Here is a 14,032-nt window from a genome sequence, read left to right as displayed (position 1 = left end):
GGAACGACCCAAATAAATTTTTCTATGTTTTTCGTTTCATTCTATCCGAATGAGATGCTCAAGAATGGTCGATGAAGATTGAAGAGGTTTCCATACAGAACAGTGAAGTAAACCCCATACTTTGACAGGAGAGACAGGCAACGGGAGAACACAGTATGTAACATGAAAGCCGTCCGTAGCCCTTGAACCAACCAACACAACCGAAACGCTTTCCGTAAGCACGAAGCTCGCGATTCGAATAGTGTCTCGCGTCAGCTACTCTTTGTCAGTCGAACAAAGATAGAAACGACTCCGTGATACACCTGCGATCGTTGGAGAATTCCACGACGGTGGGTTTAGTGAAGCGGACAACAAGTTGTTAGCGGTTATTCGGTCGACTGGTGATCGACTGCCACGCTACTCTCGAATGCGAGTTTCTCGAACATTGGGAAACGCAGTTTCGATTAAAGGAATCGGTGGGATGGGTCCTCCAGTTGTCCCGCAGAAGGTTCTCAGTCGAATGTACGTTTTAATCCTTAAAAATTGTTGGAGCATTGTCCAAAATATTGTTTACAAATCTACAAAAATATTGATTAAAAATCATGGAGACTGGAAATATTCTAGCTCGAAAGAAATGTTGAATTTTCCAGTTAAAACAGCTCCGAGAGTAATGGGTTGGTATTCACTTTGTTAGTATGCAACGTACACATTTTTAACAGACTTCGAAAAAGGAGGAGGTTACTCAATTCGATCCGTATGTGCCTTCTTTTCGCTTTTTTTCTATGTATGTTCACTGATTACGCCGAGATGGATGGACCAATCAGGACGAAACCTTTTGCATTTTGTAGGGTATATCTCCCGATTGGTCCCTTGAAAAGCAAATAACCAATAAGACCGAAAAACCATCCTACGGTGTTCTACAAATTCTGCTCGTTCCACTAAAAAGTATGAAATAATTTCCATTTAATTTATGTGAATACACACGAACTTAAATACAATACAATCTTTTCGGAGGCGGCGCAAAATTGAAAATTTTCGACACTGGAAATTGCGAAAACCCTTAAATTCTTCTACATATGCTTTCACATATTAATTCATCTTCTCTTCCCACCTACTGATTTCCAAGTCCATCATATTCCAATGAAATCATAATCAGCAACATCTGTCATTTGGAAAATTTTTAATTTTTGCGCCGCCTCCGAAAAGATTGTATTGTATTTATTTCGTGTGTATGCACATAAATGAAATGGAAATTATTTCATACTTCTTAGTGCATTTTGTTAGTGCGTTTTTTCGAAGTCGGCTAAATTTTTTTGATTACAAACTATCTCCCACGAGTTCGACGCGGAGGAAAGTGGATAATGGGTCTGACCATTGGTTGACGTTTTCTACTGAGAAAAGTATAAAATTCGTAATTTCCTTGAATCTTCTTGATTCTAGTAATATTATATAGAACATAATAGCAAGTAGGTTTGTTTCTTCGAACATTTGGTTTTCTGTGTAGAATGTAACATAAATTACATATTATACATTGATTTAATAATTTTTTACAGACGCAATTATATAAAAATTTTTTCTTGAGAATGGTCTAAAAATAGACCGAAACGTTGAAAATTTTGTGGTAATTTGCAAAATTGCTTAGTTAGTAACATCAGATCGAACCAGTGCGCTGAGAACGTAAATATACTTTGTTAACAAATTGTCGATCGAGATAAAGGAAACAGTTATAGAACAAAATGATTACTAATATTAAATCCAAGCAAGATACGGGTACCATACCGAGCTAAATCTCCGGAAGATGGATCGCAGCCATCGCAAACAGCCGAAACTCTAATTTAAGTAGAAAGCGGCCAGCGTTGCACAGACATTCTTCTCCGGTCGCCCTCCAAAGTGAAAATTCTCGAAAAGAATGAATCCCGTATATCTCTCTGTCTCAGTTGGAAATGCGAAGTAATTACTATGAATCACTGGCGCGCAGCTCTCCAAGGGAAGGAATCGTCTCCATTGTTTTGTCTTTTTTTTCGCGCTCGCTTTAGGGAAAGGCAGATTGCTCAAGGATGATAGCACTCCCACACGGTGAAACAGAATATCCCCTGTTGCTTCCTTTCTCGTTTTGGCATGGACCCAAAGTTCGCGTGGAAAACGACACCGTGATATTGAGTTTCCCTAGACACAGAGGAGAGTGCAATTTTCGGTAATTGCGCCCGGTCGATTTCTTTTCTTTCGAGACTGGAAAACGGATACTCCCCGTGGAAGGTGCCGGAGAATTTTCTGGAGGAAAATCGCTTTGAAATTGTTCCGTTCGACGATTCGGTGCCCACGCTACACTGGCTACACCGCGCTGAACTTCCAAACTAACGAACTTTAATCTACTACTCGGCTTAACAATCAGCGAACTTCGGCTCTCATAGTTCTCCTCAGTGAAAGCGTTATTTGAAGCGATTGTTTCAGGCGGTTGCAGATTATCGATAACATATCGCTCGTCAGTAATTAGAACCAGTCTGTCGTTTATAATTTCTTAGAAAGAAGGAGGGTCAGCAACAACCTAAAATACGAATGAATAAATCCAACAAAAGCCGAAGAACTCTCCGAACATCTTCAGCACGCAATTCAGTCCGAACATCGTCGTAAACCTCTCGAACACCTCTTTCCACAGCAGGATTAGTTAAAAATATTTTTCACGGACAAGCAGTTCGTCAGAATTACAATCTGCGAGATGATTAATTAAGAAAACGGATTCGCCGATGGATCAAGTTGTTCCCGAAGAGGTTCCCTGAACTTTGAAGAGGCCACACATCATTGTGTCAACGGCAGCAGGGAAATTAGCTCGTAGATCAAACGAGCCGAGTCGAACGAGCGATCCATCAATCGTGGATCGTTTGCCACGAGATCCCCGAACTATTTTTCGACGAGATTCCACTGCACATTTATCTTCCTTCGAGGCTAATGAACAGCACAGCCATTCGACTCCCACGCGGAAGCAACAGTTGCGTTCCTCCCGCTGTTCGATTCCGGCCGATTTTCCTGTTTGCCGCAACTTTTATTACCGCGCGGAAACTTTCTCACGTTCCCACTGTCGCGAATATCCGGAAACTCGTTTTTCACTTCGCCGCCGAGACGATTTATTCGTAGACAGGCAGAACACTTCGGTTGCATCTTCCCGTGTCCTTCCAAGTTTGATCAAATCGAGAGGAAGAATCTTAAGAACTCTGCGGGACCAGTTTCGTATCTTGCCGGAAAAGTGACGATTTTTTAAATACACTTCTCGCCGAACAGAGTTTCCCCGGATACTCTCTCAGAATTTAAATTAAGTCGAAGTTGTTCTCGTACTTGTTTGATTGTATTTCCAACTCGTTCACACGAACCTCCGCTACTTTCTGGATCGTCCGAGCAAATTTTGTTAGAGAAAGAAAATTGGATTGTCTTTTTATTTTGCATGACTTTTATGAAACTCCTCGCAGATGTTCCTCTTGCTTTATGAGAGCTTCTTCTGCTGAAAAAAACAGTGTATCGCATCCAAGGAAATTAATTTCATTCTTGATTGTCTCAGTTATCTCAGTTTGTTATTTTATGCGTTATTTCCACTGTCTCTTGTAAATGTTTATCCAGAGACATTTTATTATTCATTTCAAAGGGTCGAGACATAAATAATTTTCGGAGAATAAATTGCAACGTTGCATTTATTCCGACGTATCACATAAAGGGCAATAATTCATGACGCGTATCGGCGAATGTATAATAATTCATAACGATATAATTGGTGTTCGTTGTGTCGACGAATAAAGTAAACTGAAATGAAAACATGATTTATGACAAGACCCGATAATCAGACAATTTCACTGCAGCTATGAAAATTGGTCCACGGAGAGTTAAAGTTCACCGCCGTGAACTGTGTTCGAATTTAGTGGAACGTGGCTATAATATCCTGTTACCTTTACCGCAGAGTAAACTTGAAGTGGAAATTCCGACGATCGATCAACCGGACGACCAACAACAGGCGCCTTTGTATCCTGCATAGCTATTACGGCTACGAAGAGATGAAATATATGTGTGCTTCTTCTGAAGAACAAATACTATCTTCAAACGTCTCGGACAAAGGGCGATCCTCGAGGAATTCAAGACTCTCTTAAAAGCGTTGCCAAAGAAAATTTCATTTTGTGAACGGATATTGCAATCATCCACATAAGACGCGTTCGGAGGACCTGCTTGGAGATTCTACGCGATTTATGGCTGATAAGATTAGGCGTGTGGCTCTCAGCCATGTTCCTCTCTCTCTCATTATTAACCCTCATCCTCCCTTGTGTCAATTTGACGGAGTTTTCAGGACATAAATTGTACTTGAGTTCTATTTTGTATTTATTTAGTATTGCTTTAAACCTTTTTAATGCGACACACATAACCGAAAAGCTTAAGATCTAAATGTTCACTCATGCACTTTGGTATTTAATCGATCTTTTGCCACTGTGTCAATTTGAACGTGTTAAACGGAGCAACAAGTGTAAAATGAAATGATATGCTTAATCCAGGGAAAAGTATGGCATTTAATTTGAGATGATTTTCAAGAGAAAGAATTTCTGTTCCCCTTCGATTAAGAAATGAGAAATTTATGAACGTGTTTTATGGCGCCTGGCTAGACGGCGCCAAAATTTCTCCATGAATTTTTCTGTGATCTCTTAATCCGTGGAACCCGGATTACGTGATTTGATCCTACAGATAAAGCTCCGCCGACGATCTGAGATTTCCGGAGAACTGACAGTTTCTAGAAACGTATATCGAAGAAGTATAAACTTTGGAGTTTCGTGGGACAGTGAACGAACTTGTTTCGAAAGGTAGTGCTTCCCTGTTCTTAAAAGTTTGCGTAACGACGCGAAACAGAAGTTCCATCGAGTCTGGTTGCAATGAGAAAATGCAATTACTGCAAACCGAAATGTTACCGAAGGAACGAAATCGTCAAAAGTAGCAAGTTGAAAATCGAAATAGAACTGACGGAATAAAAAAAATTAAACCAACTTCGTAAAAGCGCACTAAAAAAATTCATTAAAAAGTATGAAACAATTTCCATTTAATTTAATGCGAATACACACGAACTTAAATACAATACAATCTTTTCGGAGGCGGCGCAAAAATTAGAAATTTTCCAAATGACAGATGTTGCTGATTATGATTTCATTGGAATATGATGGACTTTAAAATCAGTAGGTGGGAAGAGAAGATACATTAATATGCGAAAGCATGTAGAAGAATTTCAGGATTTTTTCAGTTTCCAGTGTCGAAAATTTTCAATCTTGCGCCGCCTCCGAAAAGATTGTATTCTATTTAAGTTCGTGTGTATTCACATAAATTAAATGGAAATTATTTCATACTTTTTAGTGTATTTTTTAGTGCGTTTTCTCGAGGTCGGTTTAATATTTTCTATTTCACACTTTTTAGTGGAACGAACAGAAAAAATGCAAAATTTGTTTTCAAGGGACCAATCGGAAGACATACCCTATAAAATGCAGAATGTTTCGTCCTGATGGGTCATCCATCTTGGAGTAATCGGTGAACATAAATAGAAAAAAAGCCAAAAAAGAAGAAGGCAAATACTGATCGAATTGAATAACCTCCACCTTTTTCGAAGTCGGTTAAAAATCGTGGAAAACAAAAAGCTGCAGTAAAAATGAAATTACTGGAAATCGAAATGAAATCCTCGAAAATGAAAACCTGGAATTCTACGTAAAAAGGGGCGATTCCCGAAAAATGTTCATTGGTACAAGCCCGAGGATCACCAGAAATCCGAAGGACTCGACGAAAGGACGAAAGGATTCGATTTTTAGGCCGTAAAGTCCACACGGCGAGCGGTCCTCCATCCTACCTCGACCTTTGGGATGTGTATGTGTCCCTATAATACGTACATATATACATATGTGTGTACACCGTGTTAGGGTTGGTTTGGGGTGCGATCACGTCGTAAAGGGAATATTACCCGTAAACCACTTCTTGGGAAAAAGCTTTGTCGTTGGTTACACTATTCCGTCTTGTAGCTGAACATCGGCATCAAGTTCAAAAGATTGTGGACCTGCCGGATTTATGGTTGGTCTCGAGAAGATCGCTCGAGATCTTGGGGATGAAGATTTATCAGAGATCCTGTTATCAAACATCTCTTACGCGGCTCAATTCGGTGATGTACGATATCGAAGATTTTTCGATGGCGGGACTAAAAACGAATCTCGTAAGTCGCATTACCCTAAAAATTATTATAAGATCTCAACATCAAGAATGTCACAATTAGACTGTGGATGTTTATCCAAGCTACAATTTCTATGGAGAAATTTTAAGAAAGCGGCATAAAATAAAATCCTATTTTAAATGGAAATAAGAGCTGAAAATAGCGGTCGATTAAGTGAAAGGATCGAGAAAGAGAACAATGGACGCAGATTACAATGGAGCTATTTAAAAGTGTTGTGTGCGGAGGTTCATTTTCTTACGGTCTCAATTTTTTTATCGGTGCAGCAATCTCTTTAGAAATGCAACTGCACGCGAATCCTAAGTGGAGCCATTGTTAAAGCAGCGAGCACTGTGTCCTGCGAGACTTCTTGTTATCCCTTCGGTTTCTTTCTTTCCTCGTCGATACGTTTAATTACACAAAGTGCTCGTCCACGACGTTTCTATTTAATGTGGCAGAAGAGATCGTTGCATCGGGCTTATTCATGGGAATACTGATCTAATCCCGGAAGAGCACGTTTTATTCGGTCCATTCTTCGATCAGTAATTGCCACTTAACGAGTGACGTTGTCGTGCTTATCAAGACCAGTCCATCGTGTCGTTAAACGTGCTTATTAATTTTATTACATAATATATACTTTATTGCAGCCTCACGGCTAAGAAATTGGTCTTGGTTTACATAAACCTAACCAATACGATTCTATCTTAACCTTTCGTTCATCGATTCGCTCATTCGCTTATGACACATGAAGAACAATTAATTGTGTTAGATAATGTTCTAAAGATTGTTCTAAAAACAGTCTGCAGCTGATTGAGCATCTTAAAATAAGAAATACGAAGCAGAAGGCGTTCGCGAAGTCAAAAATGACTTCGATATCCGGCCGAGGGCAAAGTTCGGGCGCGTGGCGATGTAGTTTATGCACTTGCGGGAAAGTTCGCTGAATCCGCAGTGCAACGAGTGCACGTGTACGGTGCCCCGGCAATCGTAAAACCGTCTCGAGCGGTTTTACAAGCTCTAGCAGCTTTCATTCGGCTTTTATCCGGCTTGTATACGTAGTCCCGATCGTATTTCGCGTTTTCTCAGCGAGATTCCCGAATAATCTCTCGCAGACTATCGTGTATCGCGAGTTACCATGATCCCCCTATCATCGCCGAGGGCCTGTGTATCGATTTTTTCCGCGACGGATTTCTTCGCGATTGTCGTCGAGGGAGGAATTCGCTGAACGTTCACCGAGAGTCGATGGCGACACATGGCGAGGAGATTACGAGCGTCTTGCGAAGACGACGAAAACCCTCGCGATTACAGTATATCGCGAGGAACAGCTGCCTTTCAGTCCCTTGATTCCTGTCCTATGTGGTTCAAGCGACTCCCTGGCCCTTTTCATCATTGGCATACTCGTTTAAAAAATTATCATCGTGGTCTTTCTAAAATGTTGGCTAAATGTGTTTAGCTGTTTCGGTGTTGTCGTATTAAAATTAGACATTAATGTACTCCAGATATAGCCCGCTGATGTAGGTTACAATGAAATTATGCGCCGTGCATGAAGTTATTCCGAGGTACACAATTTTCGCATTCGAATGCAGTTCCATGCAAACAAAAATTACACATCTCGACCTGTATACCGAATACCACGGAACGGAAGGTCTTTTTCAACGACCCTTTTACTGACAATCGAGGCAAATATTCAACTAATTTCCGTTTATTTTGTCATATTTTCGCGTCATGTGTTCCAGTGTTTCTGGCGAAGTGAATGTATATCGTTAAATCAATTGGAAGCAATCGTTCACGTTTTATAAACGATGTACAGGGGGGCCCAACTAAATATAGCCACCTAAATATCTCCTTTATTTCTGATATGCAATTTACATTTATTGCATTAAAAACATTTCTTTATGCATTTATGGGTTATCAAGATTTTTAATTGTTATCGATCTAGAAAGGCTTAAAATTTGTCTAGTCAGTACAGTCATCGTCATCACAAATAAAGGAAATATTTACATAGGTGGACCACCCTGTACATATTTGTCCTGTGATTGAACCAGTGAGCGAATTTACTGTTTTATTGGGAAATGATTTTGTTACACGTTGCAGAAAATGAAAAACATGATTCACAGTTGTGTTAGATTATGCGGAGCTAACGAAAGACGATGCCGAAACAATGTTCCGTACGGGAATGATAACGTAACCGTGTGTTTACAGGCCGGTGCAGTTTCACTACAATTTTACAACTGTATTCTTCGAAGTCCACCTGCTACATTGCCACTGTGACGAGCGTGTCGGCGTAGAAACAATGGCCGAGCATAAAATCCGCTAAAAATGTGGACTAGCGAGTGCAGTTTAACGGGACAAAACGTTATTGCGCGCGTTCACGGCACCGATTCGCTGCAATCTTGCAGTTTCACAGCTCTGTGTATCGCATTTTGCAGCCTATGTTTACATCCACCGCCAGTCGGGTTTAATACTGTCCAGAAGAGATATTCAATTGGGTAGATTTCGAAAACAGCGTTGCAAAAATTCGGGTCACGATTCGTGAACATACACGGGCCTGTTATCGACCATCTTGTTCAGAATCGTTGAATACGAACGCTCACAGACGGGAGAATCTACTGTTCCCAAATTATTCAAACTAGAAACTACGCTAACGCAATTCGCCAATTATAACGATAGAATGATCTCATTGTGCTGTTTGTATGCCGCGAAAGTTAATTTTACAATTCGAGAGAATTGTGGCATAGAATAAATTCAGAACGACGGGACACAGAGAGACTTAATCAAACATATTTCACCGATACGTTCTATTCATCGCGGAACTAGTAGGCATTATTTAGTATTTCCGTCAACAGCGAAAGCAAATTTGCCAGGAACACTTGCAAATGTCGCGCAAGCGAAGCGTTTCGCATGCGCGAAGCAAAACAACTCGATTCAGCAGCTCTTGTTCTTCAACGGAAGCAAACACAGTAATTATTAGTTTGTTGCATATGAAATGTCCGATTTTTAGCATTGACATGAAACAAACGCGATTTTATACCCAATAAATTCTATGTACTAATCTCAAGTTTCTTGATTGTATCGCGGTAAAAATGAGATATTATATTGTAGTTCTTTTTACCGTGAACGACTAGTACCGTTAATTAATCACCGGATTTTGACCAAACATCACATAACGCTATGGCCAATAAGTTATTTTTCCAGATATATAAAAGGAATGCACGACAGTCGCGTTGCTTCACGTTGGAATAAACTTTATTGAAAAGTAAAATTATGCAATAAAAATAAAACAATAAAAGTAACAGGCACGTGGTTGCCTTATAAAAACGACAAGAATTAATTTATTTAGACTTTGCGCGGTTCTTATTATAATATGTGCTCTTTTTCATTTCTTACGAAGGCATCTTTATAATTTCATTAATTGTGAAATAAAAAAGTGTACGATTTGCTTTGTACCTCAAAGTTTTATAATAAACTTGTAGACTTGTAATAGCTAGACTGCGGATCTTTATGTAAAATGAAAAATGTTTGCACTGATTGCAAGACACAGGAGCCAAATAAAAAATTTTTTATTCTCTTAACTATCTTATCGGATTGAAACAAATGCACTGATGTCCTTAAATCTTTTTAATATGGCCACTGCTTTGAATTGTGCGTATCCATTTTTATCATAAATGCATAAAATCCGCAGTCTAGTAATAGCATTTCTCGACCGAAACGTTCTCTTGTAGAGTTGCATTCTAAAATCGGACATTTCATATGCAACAACCTAATACATTGCAAATGGGTCATGCGAAAGCAAAAAAAAACAGAGAAGAAGAAAGCGCACGAGAAAATGGGAAAGAGAAAGAGAGATCGCGAGTTCTCTCGTAGTTGAAGTTTCCTGGGTTCGTGGGTGGCGGAGAGTGAAAAAAAATGAACGTATCCTTTCCTCCTTGGGAGAAGCGTGATTTTTTTGTTTCTCAGCCAGCCGGAAGTGACGCGGACCGAGAGCTCGAGCCAGGAGAAGTGTGGGCGGTTGGATAGATGGGGAAAACGCGAAACAAATGGGAAGCTCGAAAGAAAGCTGTGAAATGTCGCGCTTCTGCTTTTTGCTATTTTGCGAATTCTCACCTGGTGCAAAGCGCCGCAGTCACCCACGCCACCAGACAGAGGCACGTCGCCTTGGCCTTCGTGCACACGTACCTGCGGAAAGAAACCGGAGGGAAAAAGAGTAGAAATCGACAGAAGAATCGCTTGCCGTTTCGCGAATCGTGACTGTCATCCGCGATCGTAGTCAGTGACACACCGATCTAATACCAATCGAATCGGGAAAGCGGTAAACGATTGAGAATCGAGACGACGCTCCAACGTTCTTTCCAGCCAAGGCTTAACGAAGATAAAACATTACTTTTCTCGGTCCTGAAGTTCTAACCAAGTCATGATTAAACATAAACGACAGAACGTGTCCACAGAGTTGATTTCCTTGTCATTGTATTAAATAAAGTACTCGGACGCGTTCCCCGAGCTCAGATGTTTCCCACAGCTCATTTACAAATAAATTACATTACACAATCAACAGAAACACTAACGACAGCAGCATCTGGACATGAAATATAAATGTGTGTGCGCGAGATCCGAGAGAATTAAGAGACAGTCGCCGGTGAATCTCAACCCGCAATGTAATTTCGTGAATAATAGAACGAATAATTTACTTCTTGTAAAAGAGCTTTGTAGATATCAGCTCGGCGGTTAATGCGTTAAAACAGCCGGTTGTTAATTGCTGTTATAATAGCGTGCAAGGGATTTCGGACGGTGATGCATTGGATCCTTTGAAGAATATTTCACTGTAGACTGACCGCGTTAACGAACCGAGAGATCGCTATAATTAACGTTGCTCGTATTCCTTTCCGCGAATGTATTATGCGGGCGGATTGTTGTCTAGTTCGGAAACTGTTTTCTTGTACGAAATGCTTACCCTGCTCTCAAGGGCTCGCAAATCGCGTAATACCGCTCGAAGCTGATCGCCAGGATTGTCAGCACCGAGGCGTGGGCCACTGTCAACTCTACGAACGGTACCGCTTTGCCTGAAACATGGAGAAAGACGAATATAATTAATCGAACGCGACCGTATAAAACGAATAATTAGTTACCCCTCTGGTCGGTAGTATAGTCTTTCGAAATAATGAATATCACGATCAGTAATATATCCGCCGGGAGCGTATTTCCGCCATATTGTGTTTGTTCTTACGATACGACAAATAGTAATTTTAACGATGCAAGAATTCATTGGCAGCTTTTAATATAACGCCGTTTGTAACCGGGCACATATTTGCCGAACAAAAAATTCAATGACCTCCAGTGGAACGATTCGCTGACTTTCTGCAGAGGACCGTTCAAATATTAAAACTAAACAGTCATTACCGAGGGAAATTAAATAAACCTTCGTTCGCGATCTTTCTTTCTTGCGACAATCCATAGTTGGAATTTTAAGCAACTGCGCATTTAATTCAGTCTGACGTTAAAGGAATGCGTGGAAAGCTGGATTAAAAAGGTTCATTTTCATCGGAAACCCAATATAGTGTTCTGGCAACAACTTACTCCCAAGTATTAGAAGAAAGCCTCTAATAATAGTTTCCACGAAATATTCTCGAGACTTCCTTCCTCCCGAGCACAACTCTCGAAGAATTATTAGGCATTATACGAAGTATTAATCCTCTACGTGCTTGGGACATATGTTCCTTGGATTTCCGAGGAAGTTGTAAACAGACGCCGGGAGTTTCACTTTAATTCCGCCTGGAATGACGAGTGGCTTTCCCTGGATTGGTGAATAGGATTTAAAAATACAACGGGAGCACTGTGGTGCTAGTCTGTCTACGATTTGTCGAGACGTTTTTCTCTGGCGTGCTTCATTCAGAATGCGGTTCCGAGTTATTTTTAACGCAGACGTTGAGTTAGGGAATGGGGAATTTTAACTGCGCCATTGTGCCATTGAAAAGTAGCTTTTTTTAATAGAGTATTAGTTTGCCTCTGTTAATAGATGAAATAATGATCGCGCACCCGGTATACGTGTACGGTGAGATCCGTTGAAACGCGAAGGCACTCCACCGAGCATGGTTAATTCGCTGCAATCGTTGATAGGATTTGGATTAGGCATTCAGTGCGCGACGGCTACTTAACTAGTCCTTGGCGGACCACGTGTCGCGCGATCAACCAAAAAGAATGCCGTTTCTCTCCTTTCCTTGAAACGTGGTTTGGGTTTTCGACAAGTCGACAGAATTGTTTTACGTGGCTGCCAGAAACCTCGTCCACCAGCCGACTCTTTCTAGCCGGGCTAGTATATCGTTTCTTTCGTTCATTATTTCACTACTATATCTCGGTCTCCCCTTTTCTGTTTCGTTGGAGCCACTCTCGAGGGAACGCAGCAATAACAATAATGCGTCCAGCATAGTTTCCGCGGGACCCGCGCAACAGGAAACGTCCCTTCGGGGTTGGACGACTTCCGCTCGAGCGAGGACGCTGGCAGAAAATTTTCGCGAGGTGGGAATGACCTATTGGCATGCTTGCGAACTCTGTTCGAGTTCAGTTTACTTGATATGCGCATCGGTCGAACTGTTCAAGATCTGCAGAAATATTTGGCATCAGCTTTTTGAAAAATTTCGAATTTGCATCCCCGGAAGAAATGAGAGGCTTCGCTCTAAAATTCTGAATCACGCCGTGCTTTCTTGTAGAGGAGGAGAATCTCGTGTGTCGAGATGAGAGGGAACAGCCGAGGAAGAATCCCAAAGCCGGAAAATGTGAGTAGGGGGATGAAATCGCGCGAGATCGACCCCTCGTTCTTCACACGGCGGGATTGTCGATATAGTAAAATTATGTAAAAGGTTGTGGGTGTGCTCGAGTGACGCGAGGCAATATAAAAGGGGGAGAGGCGACCTTTCAGAAACACCACTTTCCCGAAGAAACAAATCAGTGCGACAGTAAAAGCTGCGTCGTAAAGGAAGCTGGCGATAACGATAATCCGGAACTACTGGTCGAGTTTCCACGAATGATGTGCACTTCCAAAAAAGGGAAACTTTTATTGGAACGATGGCCGTTGAGAGACAAATGGATCCTGTTCGATTAGTGTTGCGGGCCATCTTCGGTATAGATGATTCCAATCGCTCGACGTTGCTCTAATATACTCGATGGTCTGCTAAGGTAAAAAACGAATCGATAAACTGAAACAAATATTGCTTCTATAAACGTATATTGAAAAGGATTTCCCGTGGAACGCCTGAAGGAATTATGCATCCGGCTGCTCACCCATCCGGAAGATTATGTTCGCGATCGACTATCAGCCGCGCCAGTTCTCGCGATTCCGTATACATATATATGTATTATCCCCCGACCTCCTGCCGGCTTTATCAATGAAACACGGGTCGCGCGGAATTTTTTATGGGAGCCCCTTGAACCGGAAATCATACTTCAACTCGACTCTAACCGTTATCGTGGCAGTGTGTTCACTGAATATCGCACAATATTGGATGGTAAAGAGAGTCTTCCCCCCTCCGTTGATATGAAATAGTGTACCTAGTGCAATATTGCGTTCCTTCGGGCTCAATGAACCTGATTCAGCGATCTGAGTTATGGTTCGTACAATTTGCCGAAACATTCAGGCAAATTGTAATCTTCAACGGAAACACTGGGTTTGTTAATTCGCTGCTCTCACCATTAATCAATTGTGACTTTATGTTTAACCCTTATTACTCGAGTGGCGACTCTGAGGCACCACTATATCAGTAATGTAAAATACTTGTTACGTTATAAAAATAATTGACCGGGTTGTTTCAATGTTTCTACATTCGGCGAATTTGGCACAGTCAAAGCTGGCGAGTTATAGCG

General features: G+C 41.1%; 1 protein-coding gene across 9 annotated transcripts in view; it reads right to left on the bottom strand.

The window, feature by feature from the left end:
- Ethr (ecdysis triggering hormone receptor) overlaps nucleotides 1–14,032 on the bottom strand; it is a 51,520-nt gene that overhangs the window by 5,152 nt on the left and 32,336 nt on the right. For all 9 annotated transcript variants that reach the window (XM_076430352.1, XM_076430344.1, XM_076430345.1 and 6 more), the window contains 2 exons: nucleotides 11,130–11,238; nucleotides 10,286–10,357 (listed from right to left, as the gene is read on the bottom strand). In XM_076430352.1, coding sequence (XP_076286467.1) covers nucleotides 10,286–10,357; nucleotides 11,130–11,238 — 181 coding nt within the window. The remainder of the gene's footprint in view (nucleotides 1–10,285; nucleotides 10,358–11,129; nucleotides 11,239–14,032) is intronic.

The sequence above is a fragment of the Lasioglossum baleicum genome, chromosome 9 (assembly GCF_051020765.1).
Source record: "Lasioglossum baleicum chromosome 9, iyLasBale1, whole genome shotgun sequence".
NCBI classification, from domain to species: domain Eukaryota; kingdom Metazoa; phylum Arthropoda; class Insecta; order Hymenoptera; family Halictidae; genus Lasioglossum; species Lasioglossum baleicum.
Note: the sequence above shows the minus strand (reverse complement) of the source record. Positions and strands in the feature narration are given on the sequence as shown.